This window comes from Microtus pennsylvanicus, chromosome 1 (assembly GCF_037038515.1).
Source record: "Microtus pennsylvanicus isolate mMicPen1 chromosome 1, mMicPen1.hap1, whole genome shotgun sequence".
Taxonomy (NCBI): domain Eukaryota; kingdom Metazoa; phylum Chordata; class Mammalia; order Rodentia; family Cricetidae; genus Microtus; species Microtus pennsylvanicus.
This window is the reverse complement of record NC_134579.1, coordinates 211,970,702-211,985,513: the sequence shown is the minus strand read 5'-3', so window position 1 is coordinate 211,985,513 and position 14,812 is coordinate 211,970,702. Positions and strand designations below refer to the sequence as shown.

At 43.5% G+C, this 14,812-nt stretch overlaps 1 protein-coding gene across 4 annotated transcripts in view; it reads left to right on the top strand.

The window, feature by feature from the left end:
• The window catches only part of Rsph3 (radial spoke head 3), a 47,354-nt gene that overhangs the window by 14,042 nt on the left and 18,500 nt on the right, over positions 1-14,812 (top strand). The window contains exons 3-9 of one of the 4 annotated variants that reach the window (XM_075950651.1): positions 174-315; positions 2,112-2,257; positions 2,899-3,102; positions 4,940-5,102; positions 6,438-6,524; positions 7,069-7,187; positions 7,735-7,880. In XM_075950651.1, the coding sequence (XP_075806766.1) occupies positions 174-315; positions 2,112-2,257; positions 2,899-3,102; positions 4,940-5,102; positions 6,438-6,524; positions 7,069-7,187; positions 7,735-7,758 (885 nt within the window). In that variant the 3' untranslated portion in view covers positions 7,759-7,880. Of the gene's footprint in view, positions 1-173; positions 316-2,111; positions 2,258-2,898; positions 3,103-4,939; positions 5,103-6,437; positions 6,525-7,068; positions 7,537-7,734; positions 7,881-14,812 lie in introns of those variants that run through there. The other 3 variants (XM_075950643.1, XM_075950630.1, XM_075950638.1) reach the window with 3 other exon arrangements.

Sequence of the window (14,812 nt, the reverse complement as noted above, 5' to 3'; positions counted from 1 at the left end):
TCCCAGTGTGGATTTGCTGTTAGCTTGGCATCACCTGACCACACCCCCAGTAACCAGGAGGCATCAGCTGACATATGCTTTGGTGCTAGCCGGGGAGTGCTTTGTCAATGGCAGCGGCTGCCTGCTCTGAGAACTGATGTCTGGTGTTTCTAAGCCTTATCTGTCCCTCTCAGCCCGGACAGCCTGATCCTCTAGAGCTTCAGCGACAACAGCAGGCCAGGAGGAGGGCTCTTGCCAGAAAGCGAGCCCAAGAGCAGCTCAGACCGCGAACACCTGAGCCCGTGGAGGGCAGAAAGCACGTGGATGTGCAGACAGGTACCTGACCATGCCGCTGGCATCATGGCTCACGAGCGGTTCCTGTCAGTCCACTGGAACTTACTTTTCTTTCCTTTCTATTATTTATGGATCTCCGGTGTGTATCTGTCTCTTCCGAGAAATATGGTAGGGAAGTCTGTTCAGGAAGCAGCTACACAGAACACATGTTATAATGTTGAGAGAGCTAGAAGTAGGGATTTGGACTTGATAAGAGTTTCCTAACTACTAATTCTCTCAGCCCTTCCCTCATATTTTATGGCTGTCTTAGTTAAGGTTACCCCTGTTGTGATGAAACACCATGACAAAAGCAAGTTGGGAGAAAAGGATTTATTTGATTTATACTTCCACGTGTCAGTTCACCACTGAAAGAAGTCAGGACAGGAACTCAAACAGGGTTGGAACCTGTAGGCAGGAGCTGATGCAGAGGCCATGGAGGGGTGCTGCCTACTGGCTTGCTCCCAGTGGCTTGTTCAACCTGCTTTCCACCAGCCCACAATGGGCTGGGCCCTCCCCTATCAATCACTAATTAAGAAAATGCCCTACAGGCTCACCTACAGCGGATCTTATGGAGGCATTTTGTTAATCGAGGTCCCTTCCTCTCAGGTGACTGTGTCAAGTTGACAAAATTAGCCAGCACAATTTCAGAGTAGCATTATTATTCACAACCCAACTTAAGTCACTTTTCATCAAGACTGATGAGAGCTTCGCAGCTCTGTGTAGACATTTGACTGTCCGAAAGGTGACCCCACTCGTATGTAGTCATCTGCCTGTCACACCGCCTCTCTCTCCCTTGCTCTCCATGGCTTTGCACATTAGGTGCCCTAAAGCAGGCTCCAGGGTTTACAGCTTTGTGCACTCTGCTGGACAAAGCATTTCCTGTTGACAGACCTTGGTAAGCTGACAGTACTTGGTGTTTTCCATAGACTAATGTGACTTGAGATTCTTCTACCTAGTGAAGACCATGAGCAGATTCACCAAGGTTCTTCCTGGAGTAAAAGCAAAAAGAATAAACTTCCCCCTGCCCTTGAGCCAGGCCTAGAATGAGTGAGTGCCAATGATTAGCCATCTTTGTGATTCTAACAACTAAGGCTTAGTCTTGGTCCTTGATGTGTCAAAAACTATAAATGTGACCAGCACAAAACTGTAAACTCAAAACATGAAAGGTTTTACTAATTTTTTTTTGTACCTCGATTGTGCTGTCTCAAGCATTCACTTTGTAGACGCCACAGAAGACTGGACATGTGATCTGAATATAAGTGATCCAGCCCCTACTTCTTATTTACTGTTGCCTCTGGCTCTTTCCCTATGAGTTTCTTATGTTAAAAAAAGAGTCTATGTGGCAAGTAACTTTGATCTTTTTACACTTAAGACACTTAGGACAGAGAGCTCTATTTTGGTTGGATCCTGTGTTCAGTGTTCAAGTCTTCCTGTGGTACCACATTGCCCTGCCTCATCAAGTTATAAACGTGGCATTTATTTATTAAAGTGTCTATTTCTAAACTGTGCATAGAGAGAATTCCAAAGAGCAGTTTGATTTGATGCATGATTCTTCAAACCCCAAGCACATGACACACGATTATAGCAAATCTTGTATTTACTAGAGATGCCGTCTCTTACTGTGGATCCTGGGTTGGCCTAAAATGTAGCTCCTCCTGCTTCAGCCTCCTAAGTGCTGGGGTAGCAGTTATGTGCCCCTGTGCCTGATAACTTCTATTTGTTGACATTTCACAAACATGGGAATGCCTTAAATAAACCATAGTTAATTGTGAACCCACAGTACATAATGTTCTTCCTAGAATTATACCTTGAAGAGATTGCTGACCGCATAGTTGAAGTCGACATGGAATGCCAGACGGATGCGTTTCTGGACAGACCACCAACACCGCTCTTCATTCCTGCCAAAACTGGCAAAGATGTGGCCACCCAGATACTAGAAGGAGAGGTACAGTACATCCTTCTGGCTTCCCTCTTTCTTCAAAGAGGACATACAGTTAGGACATAAGTCACTTGTGGAATGAATAACTTTTATGAAGGGATTACATGTTTAAAAATTCTGAATGGCATTTTCATCTCCACGTAGAATGCATGAATAGGTCAGTTAATGGAAAAAAAAGTAATGACTACATGAATAATGGAGTAGAGAAGTGCAAGGAGTTTGTCATTAAAATTAGAAGACAAAGTTAGCTTTCAGTCACTGCATAGAAAGCTCTGATGTTCGACATGAATCACTTCAGATGTGTGCTATTCTTGGTCCTGAGTCAGTAAATGTTTAGCAGAAAAAAAACAAACCATGAAAGACGGGGACGTTTCCCTTTAGTTTCAGAGTTCTGTCTTAAAATCATTGAGAGTTGGAGTTCATATTGATAAATGTAGATTTTTTTATTATTTTAAATTAGTAGATTTTTGCCTATAATCAGAAGACGCTGCTGTGTGCCTTGTAGGGCTGCTTTGAGAGTGCAGACACAGAGGCTGTGCAGAGCCGACACCCAGACCTCACAGCCAACTCCTGCTGGCATTCTCTTTGCATTCTCTTACACATTCACTTCAGGATTCAAATTGTGTTTGCTTTCTTCTCTGTTTAAGCTCTTTGACTTTGACCTTGAAGTCAAACCAATGTTACAAGTTCTGGTGGGGAAGACGATTGAACAGGCCCTCCTGGAAGTCATGGAAGAGGAGGAGCTGGCCAATCTGCGAGCCAATCAGTATGCATACGAAGAAATACGCAATGTGGAGCTGGCTGAAGTTCAGCGATTGGAAGAGCAAGAGAGACGGCACCGAGAAGAGAAGGTAGAGCTGCCTGCCTGCCTGTCTGCCTGCCTGCCTGTCTGCCTGTCTGGCTGGCTGGCTCTCTTACTTCCTCTCTCATTTCTTTGGGAATGGACCCAAGGCCTTCCATCTTTTATATATGGTACCCGAAGCTGATTGTTAGTCTTTTGGCTACTTAATACATTACATTCAAGCTTACATAAAGCTGGTGGTCTTTTTAAATACATGTGAAGAAGATCTACAATATTTGTTGCTCAGATCTCTCTTGTAGATCATAAATCTCTCATTGTTGACTTACATTGTAAATTCCACCTTCTATTAATCTACCTTAGTCAGCTTCCAAAAGCTTCCAATGAAGTGCAGGTCCTATATTACATGTGTCCAAGCTGGATGGCGCTCTTAAATATCAAGAGCTTCAGAGGAGTGCTAGAAAGGAATACCTTGATTTGCCATCATCCAGCAGCAGAGAGATGAAAGGAAGGAAAGAGGTTTGTGGGGGTAATCAGTAGAGATCTGCAGAGAGCGCTAAGTCTGTCTCCCGGTGACCAGGCTCTGGTTTCCAAAGTATCTTTTATGAATCTTCAGTAAGAAAAGTTGTATAACTCATTTTAATATTTAACAGAAAAATCTATATTTAATCATATTTAAAGGTCTTTCTGGTATTAACAGTGGCTGTTACCCTTTCTTATGCACTGAAACAAGGCATAGTGCCAGAGTACTTAAACCAATGAGAATGATTTCCCAAAGAGCCCAAATTACTGTCAAGAAAAGTACGTTTGCTGGGAAATTATACTCAATACTTAATCAACTGGATTTTGTATCTTCTTCCAAAATTACTAATTATTTATATGAAGAACATAGGACTCATAGTAAGACATGTTCCTGTGCAAATCTTTGCTTGCATATATAAAATAGACACTTTCTGCAGAAACTACATTGAAATAACAAAATTATCAATATATATATGTATGTATGTATGTATGTATATATATATATATATATATATATATATATATATATATATATATATATATATATATGGGAAAACTCTAGAACATGTCATCTAGATTTGTATATGTTTTTAAAACTTGAAAATAGAGTACTTAAAAATATGTTAATGCTCCCACTTTTATATAGGCACATTGAAAAGCATTCTTTAGCTTTGTAGATGTGATATGACCTAAAGGAGACAGCCACACACAGCACAACAAGCTTCATGACCTTCCAAGTCATTTCAGCTTTATTAATTCAAAGAGGTACTAGGCATTTACTGGGTAAAAGGCGATTATCTCACCTGAGGAAGTCTCTGTGCCCTTAGCAGGAGACATAGCCTCACTCCTGGTACTAAACACAAGTCAAACAATTGGCTGGTGTTCTTTGATGGAAGACTCATAAGGATAAAATTTCTTATTTGTACTACTTTATGATGTTACTAATAAAAGTGCATGTCATTATCTATCATAGTTATTTTAGACAAGGTCTTCCTGTATAACCCAGGAGAGCATTTAACTCGCCATTCTGTCCTGCCTCAGTCTCCCAAGTACAGGGATTAAAGGCATGTGCCACTACGTCCAGCTGCCATTATCTTTTTAATAGCATGCATACAGTTAAGTGTAGAAGTTAATTTACTTGAACATGGGTCAGGAGATGCGTTTTTCCTTAGGTTCCTTTATGTCTCCATAAGCTCAATGCCCACCGGATGCTCAAACATTCTGCAACACAGTGAGTCCTTGCAGACATCTTGCTGAGCACTTTTGACAGCTGTAGATTCTTCTACATACCTGGCCATACTGGCTCCAGCGCTTGGGAGGATGAAATAGTCAGATAGCCACATGCAATGACATCTTTCTCTTCACAGGAACGCCGTAAGAGACAGCAGTGGGAAATCATACATAAGCACCAGGAGACGTCACAGAAGATCTCAGCTCGTGCGTTTGCACAGCAGTACCTGGCTGACCTCCTCCCATCTGTCTTTGACAGTCTCAGGAACAGTGGCTACTTTTATGATCCAATTGAAAGAGGTCTGTGGAGATTTCTGTTATATTGACTGTTACACCAGGAATATTCTTATTGCTTCAAATTTATTTTATATGTATGATCACTGCCCTAACAGGCCAGCCTCAAACTCATGATCCTCCTTTTCCTCCTGAGTGCTGGAAGCACAGGTGTGTGCCACTATGCATGGCCTCAGGAATTTCAGTACAGTACAGATCCACACAGAGTTGTTTGACTCCATTGTTTCTGGGCCTCTGTGGGAAATCAAAGCTGTTCCAGTAAACAAAACTGGCCTGGTGGTGGTGGCGCTCGCCTTTAACCCTAGCGCCTGGGAGGCATAGGCAGGTAGATCTCTGTGAGTTCGAGGCCAGCCTGGTCTACAAGATCTAGTTCCAGGACAGACTCCAAAGCAACACAGAGAAACCCTGTCTCAAAAAAAAAAAAACAACAAAAAAAAAACCCCAAACAACAAATAACAACCAAAAAACAACAACAAAAAAAAAACAGTAAACAAAAGGGGTGTGGTCCCAGCATGCCCTTCAAGAGCACACACTTCCTCAGGTAGGCCCTACCTCCCAGCACACCATCAGTGAGAACTGTGAGCTGTGGGGAAATAGTTAAGATCCAAGCTGTAGAGCAGACTTCTTCCTATTGGTCACAGAGAACAGTAGTACTTGATATTGTTTTGTTTTGTTTTTGTCTGTTACATAGTTTAAAGCTTGAAAATAAAAATCTTGCCTGAGATATGTCATATATAATAACAAATACTGTATTCTATCATCTCTATTATCATCCTATTAAATAGATGCCTAAAAACCAACTTGAAACTTTGATGTAGATTTAATGGGCAGTCTTGTTAAAATGCTTAACACAGTGAACTTCCCACTGAAACTGGAGCAAAGTTCCTACAAATAGAAGTGCTTAGTCTCCACCGCAGCAGCAGTGTTTCCTAGACAGCCCCTTCCCAAAGCTGAAAAGCTGAAAGCTGGTCAGGCTCCATTGGCTCCGACCTCAAGGGACGAAGTCTCTTTCCCAGCAATGCTCATGCTCAGGCTTTGTCCCACTTCAGCAAAGGTTTCCCAGATCAGCATCTTCTCTCTGCCCTCCCTCCTTCACCTGTCTCAGATTGTGCTTGTGGGCCCAACTGTATTTTGACTCTGGAAAACCTCATGATTTGTAAAATACCATTTCTACTGCAGTAGAAGGGAAGTTGAGCAGAGCATATGTAGAGAATACGGCAAACGTGATGCTGTGTGAGTCAATTTAATGTTTTATGTTGAGAAGGTGGTGCTGCTGATCATTACATTGGGGAAGACATACTAATGATTTGCAGAAATGCTTAATGAAATTCTTTATTGCAGACATTGAAATAGGATTCCTTCCATGGCTAATGAATGAAGTTGAAAAAACCATGGAGCACAGCATGGTGGGAAGAGCCGTGCTTGACAGTAAGTTATTTTATATAAGAGTTGTTCCTAAACTTCTCAGTGGGGAAGAATAAGTGAGGAAGGAACATTAGTGTTGGTGGTGCTTCTTAAACTTGGTTAATCAGTTGTACTGAAACAAGGGTGCAGTTTCCACCCTCTCTAATTTCATCACGGAATATTTTGTTGTTGCTTTGTACTTGGTATTTAAAGACGAAAGGACATAACTTGTTCAATGTATTAATTGGTAGTTGTTGTATATGCAAAATTTATAAAGGCTAATGGGAAGGGGGAAAGGCCTAAGTGGTACTTTCTACTCATTTATGGGCGGTGGTAGCACACACATTTAATGCCGTAGTCAGGAGGCAGAGGCAGGTGGATCTCTGTGAGTTCGAGGCCAGCCTGATCTACAAAGTGGATCAGGACAACCAAGGCTACACAGAGAAATCCTGTCTTGAAAAAACCAAAAACAAAACAACAAACAAAAATAAAACAAAACAAAAAAACATAGCTTCTACTTATCTAGAAGGAAAGTATGGAAACTCATAATGACCTCTGAACCTTTCAGTGTTGATCCGTGAAGTGGTTGAAAGAAGGCTAAATAATTACGAGAAAAAGGAAGACACACAGCCCTCTATGAGGTCGGATGATGTGTATAGTGGTCCTGACACAATGACAGATCCCTCGGTGAGTTTAGAATTACAGGAGTCAACCTTATCCCCCACCCAGAAGCCACCTTTAGAAAGAGACTCCTTACAGAAAATATCATCCCAAGAAAGGAAGCCTGTGGAAGAAGGGGCGCTCTTTTGGCAGAATGACCAAACAGAAGTAAAGGAGTCTTTAGGGGAGGATCTGTCACAACCAGAAGAATCATGGGAGTCAGGAAGCCAGTCAGCTGCTGGTCAGTAGTGATTTGGTCAGGTACAGGTGCGTGTAATCCCAGACTTTAGAGACTATGTGACATGTGTCCACCACGTCATCTTGTCTAACTGGCTGAACAAATCAATTACGATAAAAATAAAACTAATAAAAGAGACCCTTTTTCATTTATTTAACAGAATATCCAAAGACCATATGTCATACTCATAAGACTCTTCTAATCACTAGTTTCCATTACTGTCCTGTATAACTAGTAAGTGTATCTTTTCTTAATCCTCCTCATTTTGTGAATTAATTCCTTCTTGGTAAGTCTAATATCTCATGTTAGTTAATGCTGCTGTCAGTCATTAAGCAGGAAACTACCCCACACACTTTGTGAAGAATCCCTGAGTATTCCTCAAGGCTGAGGTGCATCCTCCCTGTGAGGAGCAGAAATCCAATCCTAGTTTATGTAAAATTAACCACCACCCCCTCCACCTTCAGTATTTAACCAAGGCTTACTGACTGCTCTCGACTGGTTTCATTCTTGCTTTCCCCTCGCATTTCGTCTGTAGAAAATGTCCCGGCAGCACCAGTAAAATCAAAGCCCATCTCTCCCTCCACACACAGTCTCTGCTGTCAGCTGGCTGGAAGTGCCCAGGCCTTCATTGTATGGATTGTTTAGGTCTCTTCATGTTTCAACATTAGAGAGTCCAGGCTTTTGCTCTGTAACTAATAAATGTGTTGTTTGCATTTTAGTCTTTGCTGAATACTATGTCTTCTTTTCATACTAGTTTACATAAATTGCCTGTCTCTTTAAAATGTGGCAAGGTATTGGAGACTGTAGATTGCTGTAGTGCACATAGGGAAGTCACACTCAGCTCTTAGCTCATGAGCACCACTCCCTGCAGTAGTGAAAAGCACAATTACTTCATCATAGTCTTAACTACTACTGGCAATGGCTGAAGCCTTGTAAGTCATCAGGCAGTCAGGCATTGGTCAAACCTTAAAATGCTGGAGTAGATAGAATCTGCAGTTCTTTGAAACGGTGTGACTTATTTACATTTGCACTGTAATTTCTGTAGACCAGTGCAAGGAAGTGTATGTGATTACAAATATGAAATGAGTGTCCCCAGTTGCCTGTGTATTTTCACAATACCGTCTAAGCCTCATGGAAACTTCCAGAATCGTGTGATCATGTTTATATTTCCATCTTCCTTTAGTTTAGTCAGCCGCGGACATGATCGAGCGTCTGCTGTGTGTTAGGCCCCAAGCAGGAGATACAGACCATAGAGGTGACAGTCTAACACATGATAAAAGTGAGGACCCAGAGCTACGACTGTGGAGTGATTCGCCATTGCCACAGGCGACAAGTGTAGGGAGCTACAGGGCTGCCTGCCACCAGAGCCCGACTGTTGACAGGGCTAGTGTGCAGCTGTAAGTTCAGGATTACAGTAGCTGTGCTGTAGTCAGAAGATGCTTTTCATAGCCCCTGTCTGTCTTCTGGCTCTCACAGTCTTTCTGCCCTCTCTTCTATAGTGGCTCTTCAGGGGAGGCATAAAATACCTGTGTAGGGCTGACCTCCCGACCATCAGCTATTCTCAGCAGCTTGAGTAACCATTGAAGCATGGTTAATAAAAACTCAGAGACAGAAATTGGGGTTCAACCTGAAGGTCAGAGAGGCAAAACAGCCAGCCACTGGCTCTTACCTCAACCTCAGGTAAGGTCAAGGTCAATGGAGATCCTCTCTCCAGGAATCTCAGCAAGAGCCTGAGATTGAGGGCTGTCTCCTCCCGTTTTATATTCCTCTCATTCTGGGATTAATGGCATGCACCACTATCGCCTGGTTTCTATGATAAGCTAGTGTGGCTGCTGGGATTAAAGGTGTGTGTCACTGCTGCCTGGTCTCTAAGACTGGCCAGTGTGGCTGTTTTACTTTTCTGATCTTCAGGCAAGCTTTACTATTAAAATGCAAATGAAATGCCATGGGTTTCTTTATTCACTGCCAAGAGAGACTTCTCTGATAAAGCTAAGACTACCCTTTATCTTGTCTGCAGGTATAAACAAAGGGCTTTAGAAGACGGATTAAGCTGTGCCAATTTAACTAAACAGTAATCAGTCCCTGCTAGGGCTTAGGACTTCCTCAGCCATGTGCTTTGACCATTTTTCAGATATGTGCTAGACATACAATGTATGTTGTATAATTCCATGACTTATTGAAATACATGTAAATCCAGAGACCCCACACTGAGATGGGTTTAGCCTTGTCCCAGACTGCTCCACCCTAAAGAGACAAAGGTAAGTGAGAAGTCAGGTATTGTACCGGAGAGAAAAAGAAACCAATATTATTATCTGGAAGCAAGAATTTTTTTCATTTTTATTTATTTATTATGTATATACAGTGTTCTACCTGCATATGTCCCTGCAGACCAGAAGAGGGCACCAACTCTCATTGCAGTGGTTGTGAGCCACCATGTAGATGCTGGGAGTTGAACTCAGGACCTCTGGAAGAGCAGTTAGTGCTCTTAACCTCTGAGCCATCTCTCCAACCCCTGGTAACAAGAGTTTTAAGTGAAAAGTTTGCATTTTCATCAAGTTTATGCAGCGTTCCTTCAGGCACATACAGGTCATTGTGAAAATGTGTGTCTGAAGACTCACCACAACCACAAGCAGCTGCACAGATGGCTGGATGTGCAGACACCTTCATCTCCACCTGTTCACCACCATTTGGTAATACTTCTTCCCTGAATCTGTCCTTCCTGCTGTCTCAGCTAGCACTGAGATGACAGGGAAGTGATGGACGTGTGACCAGCATGCAGAGATTACAATCTTGGCATTGATTCCCATATTACTAAACAGACCAAAGCTAGAATGCCATTTTCTTCTATTCAGCTATTAGGTTTGAGCCATGTGAGGGGGACTAACGTGGCCTGCAAGTCCCTCCAAAAACTTGCAGGGTGCAAACTGGCTCAAGCCAGACCTTCTGGGCTGGAACCTGCACCTGCAAGGAACCAACCCTCACCTCCGAGGAGGACTTTCCTTTGTAAAACTGGGAAAAGAACTCATTTATTGGCGGTTATTAAATTTTTAAATTATGTAGAAAAAGAGCATTTGAAGCATGTGATTTCTTTTAAAGTCACAATGAGGGGTCAGTTGGGAAAGGGGTCTTTTTATACTAGATCAAAATGTTAATGGGACCTATGTCTTCTACCCCAGCAAAGGTTCATTTTCTTATGCTGGCAATAACATCAAACACATCAGCCAGTTTTATCTAATTTTGATTCCATATGTTCTGTCCCCTAAACAAAGTGTGACATATTATTCTTTACTCTTTTGTTTGTATGTATTTATAGCTAAGTAGCCTTGGCCTTTTTCCTTACCATATCTAATGTGAAGGCACTCTGCGATGGCCTGAGCTGGCTTCATCTGCCATTGATGGAACCAAAGCCAACATGTCCTTTCTAAACAGTACTGCCCAGATCTAACCAGAGTCTGGCAATTTTAACTCATTGCTGAAAGTCGAGTTCAAAACAAGTATTTGTCAGTATAGTGATGCATGGTTTAGAAAATAAACTTTAGAGTATATTAATAATCATATTTGCCACTAGGGGTCAGTAAAGCCCTGTGTCAAAGTGAACTTGAGCTCAACTTCATGTGTAATTTAATGGCCATCAGAAAGCTTGGTATGCACATAAATTTCATTGTGTATTTGTGCCACATTATTCAGCCCTAGAGAGGAATGGAATCTTCGCACCGGTAGGAAAAGGGACACAGCTGTTATTATAGTTATGTTGAGCAAAATAAGACAGACTCAGAAAGACAGGTGCCAAATTTTTCTCTTACATGTAGACTTTAGCTTTAAATTTGTGTGTGTATAGATGTGTTTGTGTGGCTGTATGTGGCTGTGTGTGTATCTGTGTGTGTATCTGTGTGTGTGGCTGTGTGTATCTGTATGTGGCTGTGTGTGTATCTGTGTGTGTGGCTGTGTGTGTGGCTGTGTGTGTATCTGTGTGTGTATCTGTGTGTGTGGCTGTGTGTGTATCTGTGTGTGTGGCTGTGTGTATCTGTGTGTGTGGCTGTGTGTATCTGTGTGTGTGGCTGTGTGTGTATCTGTGTGTGTATCTGTGTGTGTATCTGTGTGTGTGGCTGTGTGTATCTGTGTGTGTGGCTGTGTGTATCTGTGTGTGGCTGTGTGTGTATCTGTGTGTGTATCTGTGTGTGTGGCTGTGTGTATCTGTGTGTGTGGATGTGTGTATCTGTGTGTGTGGCTGTGTGTGTATCTGTGTGTGTGGCTGTGTGTGTATCTGTGTGTGTGGCTGTGTGTATCTGTGTGTGTATCTGTGTGTGGCTGTGTGTATCTGTGTGTGTATCTGTGTGTATCTGTGTGTGTATCTGTGTGTGTGGCTGTGTGTATCTGTGTGTGTATCTGTGTGTGGCTGTATGTATCTGTGTGTATCTGTGTGTGTATCTGTGTGTGTGGCTGTGTGTATCTGTGTGTATCTGTGTGTGTGGCTGTGTGTGTATCTGTGTGTGTGGCTATGTGTATCTGTGTGTGTATCTGTGTGTATCTGTGTGTATCTGTGTGTGTATCTGTGTGTGGCTGTGTGTGTATCTGTGTGTGTATCTGTGTGTGTGGCTGTGTGTGTATCTGTGTGTGTATCTGTGTGTGTATCTGTGTGTGTATCTGTGTGTATCTGTGTGTGTATCTGTGTGTGTATCTGTGTGTGTGGCTTGTGTGTGGCTGTGTGTGTGGCTGTGTGTGTATCTGTGTGTGTGGATGTGTGTATCTGTGTGTGTGGCTGTGTGTGTATCTGTGTGTGTGGCTGTGTGTGTATCTGTGTGTGTGGCTGTGTGTGTATCTGTGAGTGTATCTGTGTGTGTATCTGTGTGTGTATCTGTGTGTATCTGTGTGTGTGGCTGTGTGTGTGGCTGTGTGTGTGGCTGTGTGTATCTGTGTGTGTATCTGTGTGTGTATCTGTGTGTGTGGCTGTGTGTGTATCTGTGTGTGTATCTGTGTGTGTGGCTGTGTGTGTGGCTGTGTGTGTATCTGTGTGTGTGGCTGTGTGTGTGGCTGTGTGTGTATCTGTGTGTGTGGCTGTGTGTGTGGCTGTGTGTGTGGCTGTGTGTATCTGTGTGTGTATCTGTGTGTGGCTGTGTGTGTATCTCTGTGTGTGGCTATGTGTGTGGCTGTGTGTGTATCTGTGTGTGTGGCTGTGTGTGTATCTGTGTGTGTATCTGTGTGTGTGGCTGTGTGTGTATCTGTGTGTGTGGCTGTGTGTGTATCTGTGTGTGTGGCTGTGTGTGTATCTGTGTGTGTGGCTGTGTGTATCTGTGTGTGTATCTGTGTGTGTGGCTGTGTGTGTATCTGTGTGTGTGGCTGTGTGTATCTGTATGTGGCTGTGTGTGTATCTGTGTGTGTGGCTGTGTGTGTGGCTGTGTGTGTGGCTGTGTGTGTATCTGTGTGTGTGGCTGTGTGTGTGGCTGTGTGTGTGGCTGTGTGTGTATCTGTGTGTGTGGCTGTGTGTGTATCTGTGTGTGTGGCTGTGTGTGTATCTGTGTGTGTGGCTGTGTGTATCTGTGTGTGTGGCTGTGTGTGTATCTGTGTGTGTGGCTGTGTGTGTATCTGTGTGTGTGGCTGTGTGTGTATCTGTATGTGGCTGTGTGTATCTGTGTGTGTATCTGTGTGTGTATCTGTGTGTGGCTGTGTGTGTATCTGTGTGTGTATCTGTGTGTGTGGCTGTGTGTGTATCTGTGTGTGTGGCTGTGTGTATCTGTGTGTGTATCTGTGTGTGTGGCTGTGTGTGTATCTGTGTGTGTGGCTGTGTGTATCTGTATGTGGCTGTGTGTGTATCTGTGTGTGTGGCTGTGTGTGTGGCTGTGTGTGTGGCTGTGTGTGTGGCTGTGTGTGTGGCTGTGTGTGTATCTGTGTGTGTGGCTGTGTGTATCTGTGTGTGTGGCTGTGTGTGTATCTGTGTGTGTGGCTGTGTGTGTATCTGTGTGTGTGGCTGTGTGTGTATCTGTATGTGGCTGTGTGTATCTGTGTGTGTATCTGTGTGTGTATCTGTGTGTGTGGCTGTGTGTGTGTCTGTGTGTGGCTGTGTGTGTATCTGTGTGTGTGGCTGTGTGTGTATCTGTGTGTGGCTGTGTGTGTATCTGTGTGTGTGGCTGTGTGTGTATCTGTATGTGGCTGTGTGTATCTGTGTGTGTATCTGTGTGTATCTGTGTGTATCTGTGTATCTGTGTGTGGCTGTGTATGTATCTGTGTGTGTGGCTGTGTGTGTATCTGTGTGTGTATCTGTGTGTGTATCTGTGTGTGTGGCTGTGTGTGTATCTGTGTGTGTGGCTGTGTGTGTATCTGTGTGTGTGGCTGTGTGTGTATCTGTATGTGGCTGTGTGTATCTGTGTGTGTATCTGTGTGTGTATCTGTGTGTGTGGCTGTGTGTGTATCTGTGTGTGGCTGTGTGTGTATCTGTGTGTGTGGCTGTGTGTGTATCTGTGTGTGGCTGTGTGTGTATCTGTATGTGGCTGTGTGTATCTGTGTGTGTATCTGTGTGTATCTGTGTGTATCTGTGTATCTGTGTGTGGCTGTGTATGTATCTGTGTGTGTGGCTGTGTGTGTATCTGTGTGTGTATCTGTGTGTGTATCTGTGTGTGTGGCTGTGTGTGTATCTGTGTGTGTGGCTGTGTGTGTATCTGTGTGTGTGGCTGTGTGTGTATCTGTGTGTGTATCTGTGTGTGTGGCTGTGTGTGTAAGGTAGGAAAGAACTGAGGGGTGGGGACGTGGTGTAAGGAAGGTGGGGGTGAAGAAAGAGCGATTGATGTGAGGTGAAAGGAGAAGAGAGAAGGGGAGAGAGGGACTGGGAGGAGAGTGTGGGAAGGGGAGTGTGAGTAAGAACCATGTATAATGACATAGATGTTAGAAATGTCAATGTTTTGTGTGCTGATTCAATAACTTGTGGGAAAGCATGTAAAAATGTATTGCAGTCCTTGGAGGTCCAGACTCCCTCTGAGTAGTTATCTTGCTTCAACATTGTCTGCCTACTTTGTTGGGGTGCCAGACCCTTAAAATGGTTATTTTAGATTGGGCGTCTGTACTCACTACCTTCAGTCTTCACCTCAGTCTGGATACATAAGAGATACGTCTTATCTGCTACTTTTTTCCCCCTCCAAAACAGGGTTTCTCTGTGTAGTTTTGGAGCCTGTCCTGGAACTTGCTCTGTAGACCAGGCTGGCCTCAAACTCACAGAGATCCACCTGTCTCTGCCTCCCGAGTGCTGGGATTCAAGGCGTGCACCACCAACATCCAGCTAGCTACTCTTTTTAATTACCAGCTCCGCCTGTGAGGTCAGAGGGTCACTCTAGGAGTCAGTTGTCCCCTTTCACCATGAGCATCCTAGGGATCGAATGTAGAGTGTCAGCACCGTCACATGCTAAGTGACCTCATGGCCCTAACC